Source organism: Saccostrea echinata, unplaced genomic scaffold (assembly GCF_033153115.1).
Source record: "Saccostrea echinata isolate AGI-Se365-2 ecotype Australia unplaced genomic scaffold, CSIRO_AGI_Sech_v1 ptg000028l, whole genome shotgun sequence".
Classification (NCBI taxonomy): Eukaryota; Metazoa; Mollusca; class Bivalvia; order Ostreida; family Ostreidae; genus Saccostrea; species Saccostrea echinata.
The window spans coordinates 9,326,770-9,348,127 of NW_026889777.1; the positions used below are offsets into that span (position 1 = coordinate 9,326,770).

At 31.9% G+C, this 21,358-nt stretch overlaps 2 protein-coding genes across 4 annotated transcripts in view; one reads left to right on the plus strand and one right to left on the minus strand.

The window, feature by feature from the left end:
- LOC133194100 (DNA mismatch repair protein Mlh1-like) overlaps positions 1–21,358 on the minus strand; it is an 80,987-nt gene that overhangs the window by 35,601 nt on the left and 24,028 nt on the right. The window lies entirely within an intron of this gene.
- On the plus strand, positions 7,090–21,257 carry LOC133193721 (melanocortin receptor 3-like). The gene is made up of 2 exons (XM_061329666.1): positions 7,090–7,204; positions 18,294–21,257. Exon 2 carries the CDS (start codon positions 18,329–18,331, stop codon positions 20,003–20,005), a length of 1,677 nt encoding a protein of 558 aa, XP_061185650.1. The 5' UTR covers positions 7,090–7,204; positions 18,294–18,328; the 3' UTR covers positions 20,006–21,257.

A 21,358-nucleotide genomic window follows, 5' to 3' on the forward strand; every position in this document is an offset into this window, starting at 1 on the left:
ACATGTTTACATCAATATAGGATACATACATAAGATAGACACACCTAACTTGATGACTACATAAAGAGAATCGGCCTTTGTTTGTTTGTTTTTTTTTATTAATTGACTAATTTCTTGATTGGAGGGGATTGGTTGGTCAATATAAATATGATATCTATACAGTAAAAAAAAAAATTAATTTGGTCTTTTAAAAGGCAATGCTCATAAAGGAAATTTAATAATCTCCATTTTGTGAATAAAAATTCATGATCATCATGTATGAAAAATAAATACAGAAAACATGTTTGTAACAATTTAAGTGCCAGGGATGAACGATTTTGCTTCGTCATAAGCTAATTTGTTATATCAATTCAGTTTACAATACAGTCAAATCTCGTTATCTTGAACTCAATGTGACCAAGAAATAGTTTGAGATATCCGAGAAATAGTTTGAGATCAAATCCGAGGATTTGAGATATCCAGGATAAAATACTACTGTAACAGGAATAAGCAGTGGGACTTCCCAATCACTTTGACATATCAATGGTATTTTGAGATATGAGTGTGCAGGATACCAAAGTTCAACTGTTTATTTTAAAGTCCAGGGGAATAAAGATCACTTTGCCATAAGAAGCGTGTTCACTATAAGAGTGTTTCACTGTATTACCTTTCAACTTTGAAGGTTAGAACAGGGTGATGCCCTTTTTTTTTTAATAAATAAAGAAATGCTAATCTGTCTAAACAAAAAACCCTCTGATAGCTGACACAGACAACACTGGGAGGTCCTATAAAAGTTTATATTACACTTAATTAGTAGTTTGTGGGATTTTAAATGATACTAAGAAAACATTATGTATTGTAATTACAATGTCCATCTCATTAACTTCAGATTGAAATTTAGGCACTGTAATAAAAAAAAATTTCAACTTAATAACATACTTTAAAACAAACATGACCAAAGAATCAAAGGTTAAATTTCTGGGAGTCCGAGTTTTATGTTCATAGATTTGTATTCTTTGTGTTTTTTCTTTTTTTTTAAATTTCCCGGGGGTCTGTGTTTTAATGATGTTCATAGATTTGTATAAATTGTTTGTGGGTTTTTGAGATTGATCCCTGTTGGTAGATGTCTTCACCCTTCACTGAATATGAAGGAAGAAATGGTTTGGATACATTATATAACATGTATAATGCTAACAGCTTCGAATGTCACATGCAACTATATTTATATATGATGCTTCATGAAATTTTAACTATGACATATTTCTTACTTTTTTATTGTAAATTTAGTGAACCAAATTCAAACATCAAAGCTTTAAATTACTTAACAGAAACCCATAATACTTTTCTTATCCACTGATCTTCACCCTGCAGAATTTCTTTTTTAAAAATGACCTTGATTTTTTAGACATACATGTAAATCACACAAAATAGGGCTTGACATTGCCTAATATTAAACTAAAAGCAATTAATCCTCCTAAAACCAGAATGTATAATACAGTTGTAGTGCATATTGAAAGCAATCTTCTAAAACCCAGAAACATTAAAGGCAATTCAAATTTAATTCTTTGCAGTTGTTAGCTCACCTGAGCTGAAAGCTCTAGTGAGCTTTTCTGATCACCCGTTGTCCGTCGTCCGTCTGGCCGTCCGTCCGTCTGTAAACTTTTCACATTTTCAACTTCTCAAGAACCACTGGGCCAATTTTAACCAAACTTGGTACAAAGTATCCATGGGCGAAGGGGACTTTAAATTCTTAAAATAAAGGGCCAAGTCCCCTTACAAGGGGAGATAATCAAGAAAAGACAAAAATAGGGTGGGGTCATTAAAAAATCTTCTTCTCAAGAACCACTGGGCCAGAAAAGCTAAAACTTATGAGGAAGCATTCTGGGGTAGTGTAGATTCTAAATTGTTCAAATCAGGACCCCCGGGGGTAGGGCGGGGCCACAATAGGTATTACAAGGGAGGAAATCTGGTAAAGAACAGCATGGCCAAAGTTACTCAGGTGAGCGATGTGGCCCATGGGCCTCTAGTTTTAAGTTTAAATTTTATTGATAAAAATCTATATCGTAGTATCAAGGAATTAATAGAAATCCAGGTCTGAATCTCTTTTGACATAAATGCTCATCAGGTTTGACTGCATAGAAATGAATGTATTGAATGGATCATTAATACATCTGGGACAGAAGCTTCCAAAATGTGTAGGATGGTAGTCAGAGTGCAAATGTCCTTAAAATTTTAAGGTAGTGACCTGAATGATGTACACCAGTTAGCTGTGTTTCAGTCACTGTTTAGCCCAATAAACAAGACATATTAGAGGGGAAAAGGGTTTTTTGGGGGGTGGGGATGTTCAAGAACTAATTGAAAGAGAGAAATGTCTATTGGTTGAGGAATGCTAATATCATCATACTTCATTATATACAATATAGATTAGAATATTAGGGACAAGCTCAAGTCCAAGTTGTAATGTTACAGGTTTTTTTAAGTTTTTCAAAACCAAACTATTTGTATATTTTTTTTATGCATTGTATTTTTCATTAACAGTGTCTTTTGATAAATGATAAACGTTTTTGCCCCCAAAAATTAAAAATTACAGAAATTCAACAAAACTGCTAACATAATTTTCATAATTTAACCTATATAATATGCAGTAAAGAAATCATCAATTATGAAAAGGCAGTTCTATAATAATGCCACAAAGTACATTACACAAAACGCCTACCTATTTATAAAGAAATGGTGGAAAACTTTAACTCAATAATTGGTTATATGTATTCCTTACAGTTTTTAAATGTCATTCCCATAACAATAATTCAGACTATCAAAATAAATGGCTGAATAATTCTCTAATCAAATGTTCTTTTATTTTTACTATAATATTAAGTTTTGCTTTTGATCATAAAAATTACTGAATAACAATTTAAATATGAAATTTGCAATTTCCTTTAATTACCTCTCATTTTGACATAAATACACTCAAGTTTAAAATGCTGCAATCAAATGTATATAGTGTTGAATTCATGTTATCATAGGATAACCAAACATGTACCAACCTATATATACAGCTGTCTGGTACAAATAAGATTTTAAATTTTCAACATTCTAACAAATTCAATGACTTTATTAGGAGTAATTTTCAGGTAAGTATAAAGTCAACTGAAAATCTATTTCATTAAATTAATTTTCTTATTTCAAGTTTAATACAACGCTGTATCTATATATTTCTATTATTTTCTTTATCGAATGGCGATATATTTTACAAACATTGTTAATGCTTTTTTTTTTTTTAAAGTTAACATAATTTATTTTTATTATTTATTTAAATACAGCATGCAAATGAGATTTTAAATTAATCTAATTTAATGAAAAGTAATACTTTAAAACATTATTTACAATAAATAAGTCATTCATGTTTGTAAGAATTCAAAATAAAAGGTTCAGAATCTCAGGGTTTTTTAAAAAAATTTTATCAATGATTCAGTAATAATCTTAATAATTAATAGGGCTATAAAAATATATAGACCAAAGTAAACAATAAAACTTTAAATTACAAGCTTTATAAATCATAAATACTGTCACTTGAGAGACAGAAAAGATTTTAGTACTATGTTAATTTTAAGAATTTGATTTGATTTTTATACAAACAATATTAAAAACATAAAAACGAGATTGAAAATAATCTCTTCTACTTCCTGCTTTCTGACTACTTTAATTTTAATAGACATACTTATCAGATTTTTTCCTGCATCCACGTCATGTAATTTGACAGACTAAACACAGATATCGGAATATTAATCATACAGACCGACTTCTACGTAATGCCTTAATATAAGCTTGTCCATCTATACTCTATATCGCTGCTGTTTTAATTGTTTCAGAATTGAAGCTTCAAGACTACTTTTATAAATGTCTTAAATTTTCCCTTTTTTTCCTGTAATATTTCAGACAACAGTATATTAATGATACTTCATTAGAAGGGCTGCTTTTACAACTACAGTCAAACCTCGTTATCTCAAACTCAATGGGTCCGAGAAGAAACTTCGAGATATCCGAGAGTTCTAGATATTGAGGCTAAAATATTTAAATAAAAAGTGCTTGAGCCTTTCAAATCCCTTCGACATATCTATTGTATTCGAGATATCCATGTTCAAGATATCGAAGTTCAACTGTACTTCAAATCTTTGTTGAAAATCAGCTGCTGTCCCTGCTTGTACACTGTTTATACTCATTAAACTTTTTTTTTTATATTCACTTTACAAACAACCAATGTACAAAATTACAGTTGACTTGTTTTTTTTTTCCAAGCCCTGGAAGACCATAAATTAATATGATACAGCCAGAATAACAATTTTTTATAGAATTTATTTTAAGTGTACCTACATGACAAATTCTGTAAAAATGTGGTCTTTGTAATTTTAACCAACAATGCAGTCTGATATACTCTTACATACAGATTCAGAATTAAGTATTTTCTGCAATTGTATATATGATCCCTCAAAACTTTTTATACTGTAAATTACCTTTTATTTGCAAGAACTTTATTTTAGTTTAATTACCCAAGTCTGTCTGCTCGCGAAAATTTCATTCATGTGTATATTAGTAAAGTTTATATGCAACAAAAGCCATAGCTCGCAAAAATTTTGTCTCGCTTGTAAATACCAAATAGCTATATCACAAAAATAAGGTGTTGCGAAAATATAGTGATCTACAGTAATGAAATTTCTCAAATCATAAGCTTAATTAATTGATAGATTAGAATTTCAGATTCAGAACCAACTGAACTAGGATTTTGAAATCAAAAACCACCGGTAACTGGATAAGGACTTCAAAATCCAAACTATAATCAGATAAAAAAAAAAAAAGCTAGTTTATGGTATTTCAGAATAAAAAATAAAAGAAAAATTTTAAAAAATTGAATTTACGACTTTAAGATCAAAACTTAAAAACTATATTTATAATTAGGATTCAATAAGAAGGTCTCAACACTATCCAGATTAATATATCAGAAACAAAACTGACTGGATTAGGTTTCCGAATCAAATTTTAAACATATTTAATTAAGATTTCATAGTCAAAACTAAATGATTTCAGAATCAGAACAGAATTAGGACATATAGAATCAAATTTTACTGAATAAGGATTTTTATTTTTTTTTTGTAATATAAAATAATTGAATTAAGATACCAGTCGACTCAAAGCTTTCTGAAACTGGATTAGAATTTCAGAATAAATTTCTTCAAGGTGTCTGAAGTATTGTTGTTATTTTGTGTACTTGTTGCAATACAATTGATAAACATCATAAATGGGTACAACTATGGTATCCTTCATTATAAGTCAGGAATCAGCAATTATCTGGAAAGTGTCCGAAGTGTTGTTAATTTGTGTACTTGTTGTAATACATATATTGGAACAACTATCCTACATAGTCAGGAATTGGTAAGTGTCTGGGTGATACACATCCATCGATAGATCAGCATCAGCTGCTACTGCAGGTGTCATACAAGACATTACTGTAGGCAGGGACAAAAGTTATATCAGTTATAAGTAGTCCTCAAATGTTTCTCATCGCTATCACTAACTTTCCAATTTTTTGTTTTTTTGTTTTAGGTTGATCATTCTGCACACTTAATTGAACCACTTAATTGCTTTTCACACACAAACTATTCTTGTATCTGCTCCATATTTGGGAATTTCCAGGAAAGATGACATTTTCTGATAAAAATATTTTCTCATTATACCTTCTGTTTTTCAGCCAAAGTGAGTGTCCTAGGGAGAAAGCTCTCCTAATTGAAATTCAATAACCTCTTTCCTTGAAGGAACATGTTTAATGCAATGACGTTGCATCATATTACTCATTATAGACTTCAATCTTAATCAATTATTTCAAATTTATGAGAAAACAATCAAATCAAAACCCATGCGAACTTAACTGACTCAGAGGTAATTGCTACACCAGATAATAGAAAAATAAGAGAGACTTTATACTAAATCACTTAATCTTAAACTGAGAGGCAGTCCATTTCCATGGTAATTATACATATATATAGCACAGATCTAGCTATTAAATCATGAACATATATCCCGACCAATTCTATATCCAGCATACAACTAGCCATCAATTACCAACACATGTTCATTTCCACAGACTATATATAGAAAAGACCTTCAAACATCATGGACTTACAAAGACATAATATATATATATATAGAGAGAGAGAGAGAGAGAGAGAATTTCTTTTAGTCAATACTTTGTGCTGTTTAAGCTGCTATTTAAATTTTTTCTTTTTCATTTGAGGTTCAGAAATATATTAGATAATTCTGAATCAGTGCATGGATGCTTAAATGATTCACATCAGTTTAAAAGTCATTTTAATTCTCATAATTCCCTACAAGTTAATTAGTAAGTCTTATTTATAATTTTACATGAAGCTGTCACTTTAAATTGAAGTTTTTTTTACATTTGCAGGAACTGTAGTTCTGGGGCCCGATTCACAAAAGAACTTACGACTACGACAGACCAAAATTTAATTTTGTAAATAATTTTTTTTATTTTACATTGATTTGAAAATGGTCTGAATCTTTTTGAAAAGAAGTTGTGGAATCATATTAATGCGAAGAATTTTAAACAGAATCATTAATTTTGCAAGATTTTACAATCAACCAAAATTTTTAGACCTAATCGTAAGTTCTTTTGTAAAACGGGCCCCCGAATTCTCTCTCAGAGAGTTACAGTTCTCATGAAGTGAGTCAGATATTACATAATCATCATTACATGGCAGTTGTTATTTACGTCAACTGCAACAAAAAATATGGAATTTCCTTCCAAAGTTGTATCAGTTTCTATGTTCCATTTCTGTCTATTGCACGAGACAGAAAATTACACATTATGATAATCTAACCCCCCACATCATTTGATAAGCATCATTTAATATAACCCCCAGCCTGTTAACTTACAGTCTGAAATCACAAATATTGATGTTCAAAGCCCATGAAAATTTGTGATTGTACATGTAGATTTAAAGAGAACTGCCATTTTCACACACGCAACACAAAAATAAAAATGGATATTCCAATTATACAGCATGTTTATAAATTTTAGGATTGGAGTACTTTGAGTTTCCCACATACGCTCCCGAACACAAAAGGAAGATAATTTATTGCAGATTGGATGCTGGTAAAATACAAAGCTCCACCTACCTTTTGAATGAACACAATGGATTCAATGACTCAGGTACAAATCTATTTTTTTCTTTATTTTTAAAGGCACTCATGTAATATTTTTTCTCCAAAGTTCAATGATTCTGAAATCATAGGACTTAGAGATGTATGTAATATAAGGTATGTAAATTGCAGCTGATTTAAGTTAATCATATGTTCCAATTATTCAAATTCTTACTTTATTTTACAAAATTTGGAGACTTTCCTCGACAACCGTGAAATTTTTTTTATTTTTATTTTATGTTTTTTTTTTTTTTTTTTTTTTTTTTTGGCTTTTGCAATTTTAGAGAAGTAACTACAAGTCTGAATGTTCTTTAAGATGTTTATGTGTGATACCATCATTTTATCTATTCTACCCAAAGTGACATATAGGGAGAAGTATGCAATACTGAGGGATTTAGCTCAATATGAATTACTGAACAGATCTTTGATTTATTGAAGATTTCTATCACTCTGATCAGAGAATCTCTTCCTATCATATTACGTAGATCTTTTTAAATATCTTGTATGTTGTGTAACTTGGTGAGTTTTATCTCAGATATTTGCATAAATTTACAATATGAGATCTGGAGTGTAAAAGGCAATGTTTCTTGTAAAAGTACATGCAATTATAAAACCTTCTTGAAGCTCAATGCACTTCCAGGATACATTTTAGTTTAACGAGTGCATATAATTCTCCATTAATGCATATAATGTCTAATCAATGTTCACTGTTTGGAATATGTAGCCACAAGCCCACAACCATTATGGATACTACAGTGCAAAAAATTGCTTATCTAAATGAGAGATTTTTTGTGTTTCGTGGATATAAATGAAGCCAAAATGAAAATTCGTTTGAAGTAGGCTACCGGTAAGATGCCATCCTCTTTAAATTGTTTCCAGAATATTTATTTATGGATTGACTCCCTTATGTGTGTGATGACCAAACATGATTCCACTGGTAAATATTGATTGCCTGACCCATTACTCTCTTACTCGTTAATTAATTTTAACTGTCATTTGTGCTTCTGGGGCCTGTTTTACAAAAGTACTTAAGTAATGTTTGTAAAATTTTGCAAAATCATTCTGTTTAAAATTGCTAGCATAAGAAGTATCTTTCTACATTACTTTTAAAAAGATTAAAACCATATTTCAATTTAATATAAATTAGAAAGTTATTATAAGCTGAATTCAATTTTGGTCTAAGTTGCAAGTTCTTTTGTAAAATGGGCCCCTGATCATACTTAATTTTAAACTTTTTTTGTTGTTGACTTTTTACATTCTTTCTAAGACACAAAATAGAATGAAACTAAAGGTGCTGTGAGCCATGAGCACACAAAATGACCCCCCCCCCACTTCCATATGAGTATAATCATGGTAAAGTCCTTTTTTTTGCCATGGGAAAGTCCAAATATCTTTCCAATCAATATAATCCAATCAAAGTAGGAATGGCACAATGGTGCTATATGTTAAGTGCATTTATTATATACCAAACTGTTTGTCACTCAGTTTTACTGTTGAATTTACGCAATCACGAGACGATGTGATCCGACGTTCCGGATCACCACACTGTGGTTTTCTGAATCCATATCACCCCTCTCTGAAACTGATGACGTAGTACACAGACAAGAGGCCCACGGGCCTTATAGGTCACCTGAGTATCATGCAACAACTTCGCCACAATGGATTCATGTTTTAAACCAGAGGCCATGAAATTCACAATTTCGAAAGAGGCACACTTGCTCATCATAATTTTACATTGAGTAAGCTTACTTAATACCCAGAAAGAGAGCAGAGGATTATCAATGAATTAATGCATTTTCACTATGTAATCATTAGAGCCCTGCCCTAACACCAGAACCATGATGCAGGGGCCATAAAATTCACAATTTTGGAAGAGGCATCCTTACATATCATAACAATACTCTTAGTTCATCAGCTTAATACCCAGGAGAAAAGAAGAAGATTTTCAAAGAATTATTGCATTTTTACTATGTAATCATTAGAGCCCCATCCTAACACCAGAACCCCTGACCCAGGGGCCATGAAATTCATAATTTTGGAAGAGGCACCTTTACTCATCATAACTATGCATCAGTTTGTTTGTTAAATACCCAGGATCAAAGAAAAAGATTTTTAAAGAAATAATGCATTATCACTATATATTCAACAGAGCCCCACCCTAACCCCAGAACCCCTGACCTAGGGGCCATGAATTTCACAATATTGGAACAGGCACCCTTACATATCATAACTATACTCTTAGTTCATCGGCTTATTACCCAGGAGAAAAGGAGAAGATTGTCAAAGAATTATTGCATTTTTACTATGTAATCATTAGAGCCCCGCCCTAAAACCAGAACCCCTGACCAGGGGGCCATGAAATTCACAACATAGGAATAGGCACCCTTATTCATCATAACTATGCCTTCAGTTTGTTTGCCCTGGATCAGAGAAGATTTTTAAAAGAAATAATGCATTTTCACTATACATGTATATTCAACAGAACGCTGCCCTAACACCAGAACCCCTGACCCTGGGGCCATGAAATTCACAATTTTGGAAGAGGCACCTTTCATCATCATAACTATGTATTTATTTTGTTTTCATAATATCCAAGAGCACAGAAGAAGCTTTTTAAAGAAATAATGCATTATCACTATATATTCAACAGAGCCCCACCCTAACACCAGAACCCCTGACCCTTGGGCCATGAAATTCACAATTTTGGAAGAGGCACTCTTTCTCATCATAACTATGTACTTAGTTCATCGGCTTAGTACCCAGGAGCAGAGGAGAAGATTTTTGAATAATTAATGCATTTTCACTATATAATCATTAGATACCTGCCCTAACACCAGAACCCCTGACCCAGGGGCCATGAAATTCACAATTTTAGAAGAGACACCTTTCCTCATCATAACTATGCATATTGTTTGTTTCCTAAATACCGAAGAGCAGAGGAGAAGATTTTTTAAGAATAATGCTTTTCACTACATATTCAACAGAGCCCCACCCTAGCACCAGAACCCCTGACCCTGGGGCCATAAATTTCACAATTTAGGTAGAGGGCTCAATGCTTATTACATTCATGCCAACAGTTTGCCTGCTTGATGCCCAGAAGTAAAGAAGAAGATTTTTAAAGATTGCATTAATTCTGATGGTTTTAGCCCCACCCCTCAGGCCCCAGGGGGGTAGGGGTCATGAATTTCACAATTTTTACTCCCCTTCACATATAGATGCTATGTGCCAAATTTGGTTGAAATTGGTTCAGTGGTTCCAGAGAAGAAGCTGAAAATGTTCAAATGTTAACGCACGACGGACGACGCACGCCGACGGACGAAAACAGATAGCAATAGGTCACCTGAGTAAACTCAGGTGACCTAATAAATGACGTTTTTAGTCTTGCGCATCAAAAAGTTCCTTGACAAAATGGTTTGTTTAATGGATAAAAGTTATGTAATTGATCCAAAAAGTTTTTTCTTTTATCATATTTTGCTAGTTGTTAAGGGGTATATAATAAATTTATCATTATAACAGTAACTTGATCCAAAGAGCCGTATCACGTCTCATTGACAGGCGCGGATCATCAGATCAAACTCGACGCTTCGCGTCTCGTTTGATCTGATGATCTGCGCCTGTCAACTTGACGTGATACGGCTCTTCGGATCAAGTTACTGTTATAATAATATATATTTATCATTAAATTTTATTCACTGGTATAGGAGGAGATGCAGATAAGACATGGGTACCCCAAGCATAATGGATGTACAGCTAAACAGATGAAAAGACACCCCCATCTTTATTAATGATAAAGAATAAAAGAATACATGTTTATAGTAGGGATGTCAACAAATTTAAATGAGAATTCCACTATCGGACTATCGACTAAATATTTTTACTCGATTATTTGTTAAAAATTTGTTTCTTAATAGTAATTAATAAAAATGAATCAGCCTAATTCATTTCTAAACACAACAGTATTCTTGTAACTGTGAGTTAAAAGAGTTAAACTCAGAATCCTTAACTGGTCTTTGTTAATTGATCAAAGGGAATCAGTTGCTTGTTGGTTGGTAGACTGTGAATTAAAACACCAATCTCTCAAAAAAATCTTAATTACCCCAATAAAGATTCCCTTGGATGAAAACCTCTTCCCTTTCCTGGCATTATTAGCCCATAAGTTACTGTCTGTGCCTGCCACATCGGTGCCTTCAGAAAGGATTTTTTCGTCAGCTGGTCTTCTACTGTCCAAGTTCAGAAACAGCCTGTCTTCCAATATTGTAATTCAAATCATTTTTTCTTTTAAAGAATAATTAAACAGCTGTTACATATTTGTACGTACATGTAAATTGGGGAACAGTTATGAACGCAATTTAATGGCGTTTCTTTCTGATGTTAGTATCAGTCATTTCAAGATTGTATTGATGAAAAAAGATAATGAACATTGATCGATCTCAAAAATCTATAAACAATACAAATCTGTGAAAAGCACATAAAACATGGACCCCTGGAAATTCCAGATGTGGGATCAGGTGCCTAGGATAGTTTGCACAAATTCTCATAATTAAAATTTATCGCAAGCTCTCTATGATCTTATAAGAGGTATGCTTTAAATGTTTACCAATCACGGGTCAGACTTAACTGAAACTAGACATGTTTATGTCGCCTCGAGTGATAGATCAATAACAGGTACATGTATAAGCATCATGAAATATGAGTGTTTGATATCCTGCATAAATCAAATACATTAGATACATTTTTTTTTTTAGTTTCATATTCTGTGATTTCATCATTTTTCAAGGAACACCAATTTTTGTGGATTTCGTTGTTGAGTCGATCCACGAAATCAAATGTTCATTGAAGTTTAGTGCCTACATTTTGATTTATGATAAACCTTTAAAAAGCCTAATTACGACTTCCATTAACATATGCGAATAACCCCCCCCCCCCCTTTTCCCCAACAAGTTGGCTTTATAAAGGTATTTTATTTAGACAATTTTCTGGCAATTTTAAGTCAATTTGTTTGAATATTCTGCACGGAGATAAACAAACAATACATAGAACTGTCAACGCAGTGCATATACCAATCAGTGGTATAACACAAAGGATGATAGATAATCATGCAGGTCTAAATGTGTAGTTTCGTTATTCTCAAACAATATCCAATACCAATTATCACCTGCACTATGAAACACAAATTATCATAAAATAAAAATTCCTGTAGAAATAATTAATTACTCTCTGTTCATAACTGGCTTAAATCATACAAATTACAAACATAATTTATTGCTAATTTGACTCTGAAACAATTTTTTGTTAAACATGAGATAACGGGTATGTATGTTGTGGAAGGCCTGCCATTTCGAAGCCCTTCAAGGCTTGTTTGTCGTCCATTTTGCATGTTTAAGCTTTGAGTCGTATCCAGCGAGCCTGGATATGTTTGTACGGTGATCTACAAACAAGGGTCTGGATTTCACTGCATGTTGAGTCCAGATACAACACGCTGTGCATGTGAAAATACGTCTCTAACACCATTTTGTAAATTGAAGTACTTAATAATTTTTGTTACTTTTTTTGTCACACTTAGTTATCATCAGTATGTAAAAACTAAGAAATAAACATTTGCTACAAATAATGTATAAATTAAATATCAACCCAATGCATCCAGAGACCAGAGTAAACAATTTACTTGTGTATATATAGTGACTCTCTCTCTCTCTCTCATTAAAAGTAAAAATTTGGGGGAAAAAGTATTAATTCTCAATAATTAATACTCAAAATTAAAGTACAACTTCGGTTATTAACACTATATTAATTATAATATACAAATCATAACCAGCATGTAATTAGCATTGCATAATTGAACTAGATTCTAAGCCTGACTGACTTAAGATTACAAATTTTATTAATAGGTAGACACCTATATCAAATAAAAAAAGTCAAACAGATAAATCTGTGTCAAATTAAAAAAAAAAAAATACATGCTAATCATCTCTCTATATACTTCTCATGTCTTTGAATTTAACTGATCAAATATATTCAAATCTGGCATGCATTTAAAATTTAAATTCGAGATATGCATTAATGAAAATCAATTTGCTTTTCAATCAATAATGAGAAAAGTGTTTTACATAATTAATACAAAAATAGCATAATTTATACCTAACAAACATAAAATTTTCCATCATTAACTGCACCAGGATAATTTACATGTAGTAGCTAAGAGTCTAGTTACTGAATTCTCAAATTCTCAGACTAAAAATTTAATGGAAGAGGGTTTATATATATATATATATATATATATATATATATATATATATATATATATATATATTTATATATATATATATATATATATATATATATATATATATATATATATATATATATATATATGCCCTGAGTGATTGCCATGAAACATTAAACACACAAAAAAAGAATTGATAAATAAAATATACATTAGTCTCCATGAGACAGACTGAGGTACAGTTGGCCGAATAATATGACTCTAATTTTCAGGGAAAGATCCAAAATTGGTCATAATGACCAAGGCCAGATATATGTTTGTTTATTTTGATATATATATATATACTATAGTAATGTACTGCTTGTGTCAATTTTACATTCAGAAGACATAAAACAACTTTAGAGCACTAAATCCTTGAGCAAAAATAAACATCGACATAAAATAAAGCCTGATGCCAGTCTTAAATGGACATATTTATATCCCCTACGTCAAAAAGAAACTCGGACCAATAGTCCACTTTATTAACATACTATTTATGTACTTATGTTACTATTTTTTTCTCTCATAATTTTTTACCTCTGAGCTGATTTATTTATATAAATTTGTGATTATATTAAGGATACATGACGACAATGCACTTTATTTTCCTTTGATTAGAAGAACAATTTAAGCAGGTATTATGTGTACATATACTAATTTTTAGTGGAATTCACCTTTGACACACCTACTCCTTTGTGGTGTAAATTATGAATACCACCAAAATAAAACTTTATGTAGATGTCATAAAAAAACCAATAAATGAAAACATAATTGTATGTGGGAAAAAGTCCATGATCTATTGCAAATTATTTTGTGCAAAATTTTGAAGACAAAAAATAACACTATAATTTAACACTGTTAGTCCATATTCGATAGGCAGTTTTAATGCATTCATTTTCAGTTTAAATTTACAGTGTGCTAGCAAAAATTTAATTCACATTTATAAACTTAAGTATTTCTTAAAAATTATACAGAGCAGTAACCACAATTCGTAAATATTCTGTCTCGCTAATAAAGAGTCAATGACTATCTCGCGAAAATAAGGTGTCGCAAAAATTTAGTCATCTACTGTAAAATAGTTATTTATAACACAAGGCAAGTTACTCAGATTTAACACTATTAAACTTTTATAAGGCTTAGTTTTTCATGCAGCCTAATCTAATTTCTTAAGACATACTCCCCTTGGACTGGAAGGAACAATTTTTCTTTCATTTATAATATTTCTAAAAACCTTGACCTCGACAAAGTGACCTTGATACAGATAATGGACCACTTGTATAAAAAAAAAAAGATACATGTAGTTGGAGGATTAAAATTTATCTATCTGACAGCTGTGACCTTTAGCTGACAGGGAAAAAATGGTTTTCTGGTAATCATGTTATATATATAGATTAATAACCTTTGCTGGTCATCAGGGGTTCTGTGATGTTTACTTAATATGGACGCCAGCCTTGGGCCTGGTGGTATTTTAGAACACATTCACCCTGCCCAGTCCAGTAATGTATTTTGGTTTATTTTTTCTAAATATATAATCAACGATTCTCGAGACTCGTAGACTGAACAGTGTGTCCAGAGGTTGAAAATTAATAGCACAGGGGCGTTATATCTACCACTACAATGTTACCAAGGTTTCTTGTGATGGACACTGCCTGATATCATAAGTAAAAACTACATGTATCAGACCTGATGGCATCAAATTTGGTGAAAAAGGATTAAATTTTATGGAATATGGAGAGGTTTTCTTTCTGGTAGGAAATAGTTTTATTAACATCTCTAACTTAACAAATATTTCAAGATGACATGACAATTCTGTTGTTTAATATTTGGAATAAATTATGAAGAGAAAATAATAAGAATCAAATGTTCTATTTTAAAACTGGTGGCTACACACCAATGAATATATCACTGCTTCAACTTTATAGGGCTGTAAATGGGATAGTTCCATTTTTTTCTCTTTTTTTTTTCATTATAATTCTTAATTTTTCAGTTTTAGTTGAAACAATTCTTGAAAATTTAAGATTCTTTATCAAAAAATATCATTTCAATTACCGGTAATGATAAACATTTTTCTCTTCAACCACAATTCAGCATTTTTTTTTTTTTTTTTTTTTTTTTTTGAAAATTCGAATTAAAAAAAAAAATAATAAAATGTTTGGTACAGATAATTTAATGTATTACTTTAAAATGATTTTGTACACTATTGTTCACCACCATCACAAACCACTGTTTTAAGTCCACAAGTTCTTTTAAATGATGATAGAAATGGTTGTAGAACCCTGGGTTTCCATGCAACAATGACTGCACAGTTAACAATAAAGTCTCTAAATGGATGTGAGCTAGACTATAATTGATTCTAATGTTTTCTACTTATTACTGATAAAATAAAATAATGTTTTTAATCACTTTAAAGTTGGTCTTGATTGCTTTCAATTTTTGAAAGTATTCTGAATACATGTCAGTACTTAAATGTATAATATGAGACCATGTTTAGATTGGCTTAATTTTTTGATTTTTTTTTTTAAATATTTAAATTTGTTACTTTTTATTTTTTTTTTAATTATATTTATTTATTTATTTATTATCATGATTATTAAGAGTGAGCTCACGATGAAGTAGTAATTGAAAATCCATAGCAAAGCACACATTGTTTTGCTTACAAACAAATTTCAAATTGCAGATAATCCCCTATAAAAACGGGATTATGGATTCCAGAATTTTGTACTCTTCTGAACTTTTAAAATATTGCAAAACTTAATTGTTTTAAGACTCAGTTCAGAAATTGTCTTTCACCTAGTACTGAATCCAGGCATTTGTCAGCCCTGCATTTTTATTCAGTCATGCAGATTTCAAATAAAAAAAAAATTAAAAAAATTACGAATGATGCATTTTTTTTTAATATGCCATTGTAATCCTTAAATAGCAGTAAGATTGCGAGATGTGGAATATTTGTTTCAAAGTGGAAGGTCCGTCAAATCATGCATTAGTTACAAACCTTCAAGCCAATCACTTATATATACCTATAATAGAACTAAATTATAGTCATTTCAACAATTTTGTTTAAAGTCAGCATTTCATAAATTCTATGGTCGTTATAATGACCTTGTTAGCAAAAATAAGCATCATTGGGTTTGGATCGTATTTTGGCTGACATGCCATATCAATTGTTATAGGCCTTTGTTTTTAAACTGAATTTGACTAGGGAATATTCTGTCTACCTGATCAATACATAGGGCTCACGCTGGGTGTGACAGGTTAACAGGGGATGCTTACTCCTCCATGGCACCTGATCCCACCTCAGGAATATCCAGGGGTCCATGCTTTATGCCATGTACACAGATTTGTATTGTTTATAGATATTTTTTGAGATCCATCACTGTTTGTTATCTTAACCTTTTTATCCTTGTTAACTTTGACACATACAATGATATGTCATAGGACCAACAGTTGAATGTATTTAATAAGTAAGATGTATAAATTGACCAACAGCATCGTTGGACCACCTGATTCAACATCTCCAAAATATGACATTTCAAAGCTGATAAATCACTCAGATTTGAATTATATATTTCTTATAGGCACCAATCATGTCAGTTTCTGACATCATATACAAAGCTTAAATGATTTATGTCACATTTATTTTTTAGACTAGAGTGTTCCAAAAAAATGCATGTTTTGCCTTCTAAAGCATCATTAAATATATATCAATCTTAGAGTGGTCAACTATTCATTTGCATACTAGTATTATCATAAGTTCAATGCATTTGCCTGCCAAAAAAGCATCCAAGGATATTACATTGACTGCGATAGAAATAGCATTTATCATAAAATGTGACGATATCATATGGAAAAATGATTCCTCAACCCTCAAACTTAATTCAGTGAAAAAATCAAATTATTAAAAAAAATATTTAGGTATTTTATTCAAATGATTGTGCCCCCATATTCATAACAAGAAAAAGAGATATTCCATATATCTTTACTTTAACCAGTTAACTGTCAATCTACAACTTCATTTGAATTAAGATCCATTTCGCTATATCAATCTTTATGTAACTTCGTAGTAACATTATACAGTTTAAAGTATAATGTCACACACTCATAAACATGTTATATCTGTGATTATAATTATCCAAGTCCTGCACCTCAAAATTCAGAGGATATGAAATACAATCAAACCTTGTTATCTCTAACTCGACCAAGAAAACACAGAAATCAACATACTTTAACTTTTAAAGTTGTCACAGAGAAAAGAGTTGTAAATGTAAATACAGCTGAACTTCAGTATCTCGAACACGGATATCTCCAACACCATGGATATAAGTCAAAATGATTTGGAAGTCCCAAGTTCTTTTCTTTAAGTATTTTACCCTCAGTATCTCGAACCCTCAAATATCTAGAAGTTTTTTCTCGGTCCCATCGAGTTCGACATAACAAAGTTTCACTGTACTTTGAAAAGTAGGTTAAAGGTCAAGTTGAATGGTCCCAAGGTCAGTAATATGGTATTTTACAAAAGCCATAGTGTCAGGCAATACAAGACCAAAATATCAAATCCAAATCTGTTACAGTTCTTTAGATATATTGTGTGACAGATTGATGGACAGCTAGACAAACAGATAAAGTGATCCCTAAGTGTCAATGTGCTCTGCAGGTGACACAAAAATTAAGGTTTAAATTAGTTTTCTAGGTATATGTCAGATTAAAATTTACTTGTCCAAATGCATTTGTTTTCTGAATATGCACCTTCGTATTCCCTTGGGGTAAGAATTACTTTCATGAACTCTGACATTTTAAATACTAAATTCTCTTAATATTAATTAATTTTTATCATTTTTTGTAGCATTTGACAAAAACAGCCGAGATTGACTGATTACCATGGAAACACCTATTTATTTTCCATTTGATTTGGATAAACTGCCAACAACTCTAAATACTACTGTAATCCCATACAATGGAAACACCACTGGTCTGTATGCCAATTTTGTCAACATCATCAACTCTACGACGTGGGCCAACCTTCAGCCTCAAAACATCCACGAACGAGCAGACGACATCTTCACCAAACCAGAGAACATCATAACTCTGATCTTGTGTTTCCTAGCTTTGGCTGTGAATGCAATCTCTATAGCAGCTACAGCTCATATTCCACATGGACTGACGAACCACTCCAAACTCATCATAAGTCTAGCTGTATCTGATATCCTGGTGACACTAAGCGTCTTTATGCACATTCTTATTAAAGTCGTTGTGGCACCTATTATTCCACCTACACTAGATAACGTATCAGAAAGACTGACTTCTGCATGCATGTTCCAATTTGTGAACTCCATTAACATAACAGCACATCTGATTTCCTTGTTTAATCTCTTTGCCATGGCATTGGATCACTACATCTCCGTCCTGCAACCACTCCACTATTACCACATCATGAATAACTTCCGCGGGAATCTCATGATAACCATTTTGTGGGTCACGGCATTCGTTGGTGGCTTCTCAAACTTTCTGGCCGGATTTGGAAAGACGGATAAAGATGATTTTGTGAATTTTTGCGAGTATACACTATATTCAGAGTACCAGGCAGAATATATAGTGATAATAATGGCACTGATCTGTCTCGTCTCTATCTTATTTATCTATATACGGATATATCGAGAAGTGAAGCAAATAAACGCAAAATGTGTCATGCTTCTCAAGGACGGACTTCATAACAAAAAGGCTCTGCGGACAACACTTCTCATCATAGGAACATTTGTTGTGTGTTGGTTACCTAGCATGACTTTTCAGATAGCTATGATCATCCAAGTCCACGTTAATACTGAAACAGTGAAAAAACTCTTCACAACTCTGATTCGTGCAAATAAGTACCTCTATGCACTTTTACTAGTTAACTCCCTCACTGACCCAATCATTTACGCTGTGCGACTTAAGGATGTACAGAATGGGTATTTCAGACTTCTGTCCCGATGTTCAAAATTCTATCAGGAGAAAGTGAAAGAGGAAATCTACAGCCAGTCGAGAATTGCTTTCAATTCCAAAAGGAGGTCAACGGAAAATACAATAAAATTTCTTTTAACGGACTGCAACTCCAACCAACCTACGACTGGCATACACAGAGACACATCGGCTCCACTTTTGTGTGACAACGATGTTGTAAGTGAAATGTACTCTTTGACAAGAGATATACATATGAATGTGCTTTTCCAGAATGAAACTGCTGAAACGGAACATTGCGAACTCCATGCACTTTCCTGCCAAAATGATGAAGAAAACACAGTGCAGCTCAGTGAAAACACTCTTTGTGATAATAGTTTTGTGATAGTATCAAACAATGGTGTTCAGCAACCTGCTTGCAGCTCATCTGGAAAACCTATAGGACAAGTCACAAGTGAAATATCACACTGTGATACCAGTAATCGTGTAGTAGATAATTGCAATAGACGTGAAACGGAACTGTCCCACACAGTTTCTGTTCACATGCCAGTCGGGAAAAGTAATCTTCCCTCAGGTAAAGAATTCCTGTGCAATTCTAAACGAAGTAGATACTCAGTCTAGCATTTAGCTCCACTAAGTGCAAAAATTAGTCTGAAGTTTAAGGATACTCATTAACACACTTGTGTTGATTATCAATCTGTAATGTATTACCTTACAACAAACTATTTTTACATAAGAAATTCCAAAGAAAATAAAAATTGTCTATTTTTTTTTTTTAGTTTTGAACCTTAATGTTGGTAGAAATTCCTGATTCCACATCATCCACTTAAGAAATTATTGTGTGATTTGGGTTAAGGTGCTGAACTCTTAATTCCATTTTAAGTCTTGTAAAAGCTAGTCCAAAATTATAGAAATTATAGTGCTACACTTTGTGATATAATTAACTGATATGCTTGACTGAATGTGATATGGTTCAGTGAATGTTCATTTTTCTTTTTTTCATATAGTTGGGTGTAATTCTAGCACTTTGTGATAATGGTTGAGTGGATTCATCCATTTTTGTTACAGGGTTGAGAGAATGTAACCACTTTGTGGTATGGTTGAATAAATTCTTTTTGGTATGGCTGCATTGTAAATTATTTGTGATATGGTTGAGTAAATTCTTTGTGGTATGATTAAATTCTTTGTGATATGGTTGAGTAAATTCTTTGTGGTATGATTAAAGTCTTTGTGATATGGTTGAGTAGATGGGTGCATTACATTACCACTTCATATTCAAAATTGTCATTACTGCCAATACTTTTTACTGCATCAAAATAGTATACATTACCATTACATTTATATGTTTACATTACTGCAACAACTGTGTTGGCCAGCTTCTTATGCATGTACATGTAAAAAAGTTCAAAGCCTAATTTCTAACGAATTTGTAACCACGAAAGATTAACCTACATTGCTGGGATATGAAACAAACTTCTAAATAAAGATGATGTCATTTAATTAAAGGCTTTACATCTACTTCAAGTCATGAATTATACGGAATAGAACTCGTACTTATCTGTACCTCAACTACAAGGAGAATGTAATTGCTAATCAAATAACTGTATTGATAAATTGCAGCAGTAATGCACACCTAAAATTGAAGTGAAGAGTAGAGGTAATGTTTTACAATTTCTGGCAATGTAGCAGTACTGTGTTGCTACAAAGTAAATACAGTAAAACACGCTTACAGCAAACACGCTTATGATGAATTTACACTTACAGCCAAGTGATTTTCATTCCCCTTGGTTTTAAATGTATTAAGAAATTAATGGATTAGTGAATTACATTTATAACAAAATCAATAAAATTTTCATCCCTGGCACTTCAATATAAGCATATTTTACTGTATATCCATTTTTGTTGATAAAATTCCTACTTTTGTGATATAATTTTGTGAATGCCATGTATTTTTTGGTGAAGAGAGAATGACTC

Bases quoted from the DNA above. Each gene is read 5' to 3' on its own strand.
- LOC133193721 (XM_061329666.1), top strand. From the start codon at position 18,329: ATGGAAACACCTATTTATTTTCCATTTGATTTGGATAAACTGCCAACA.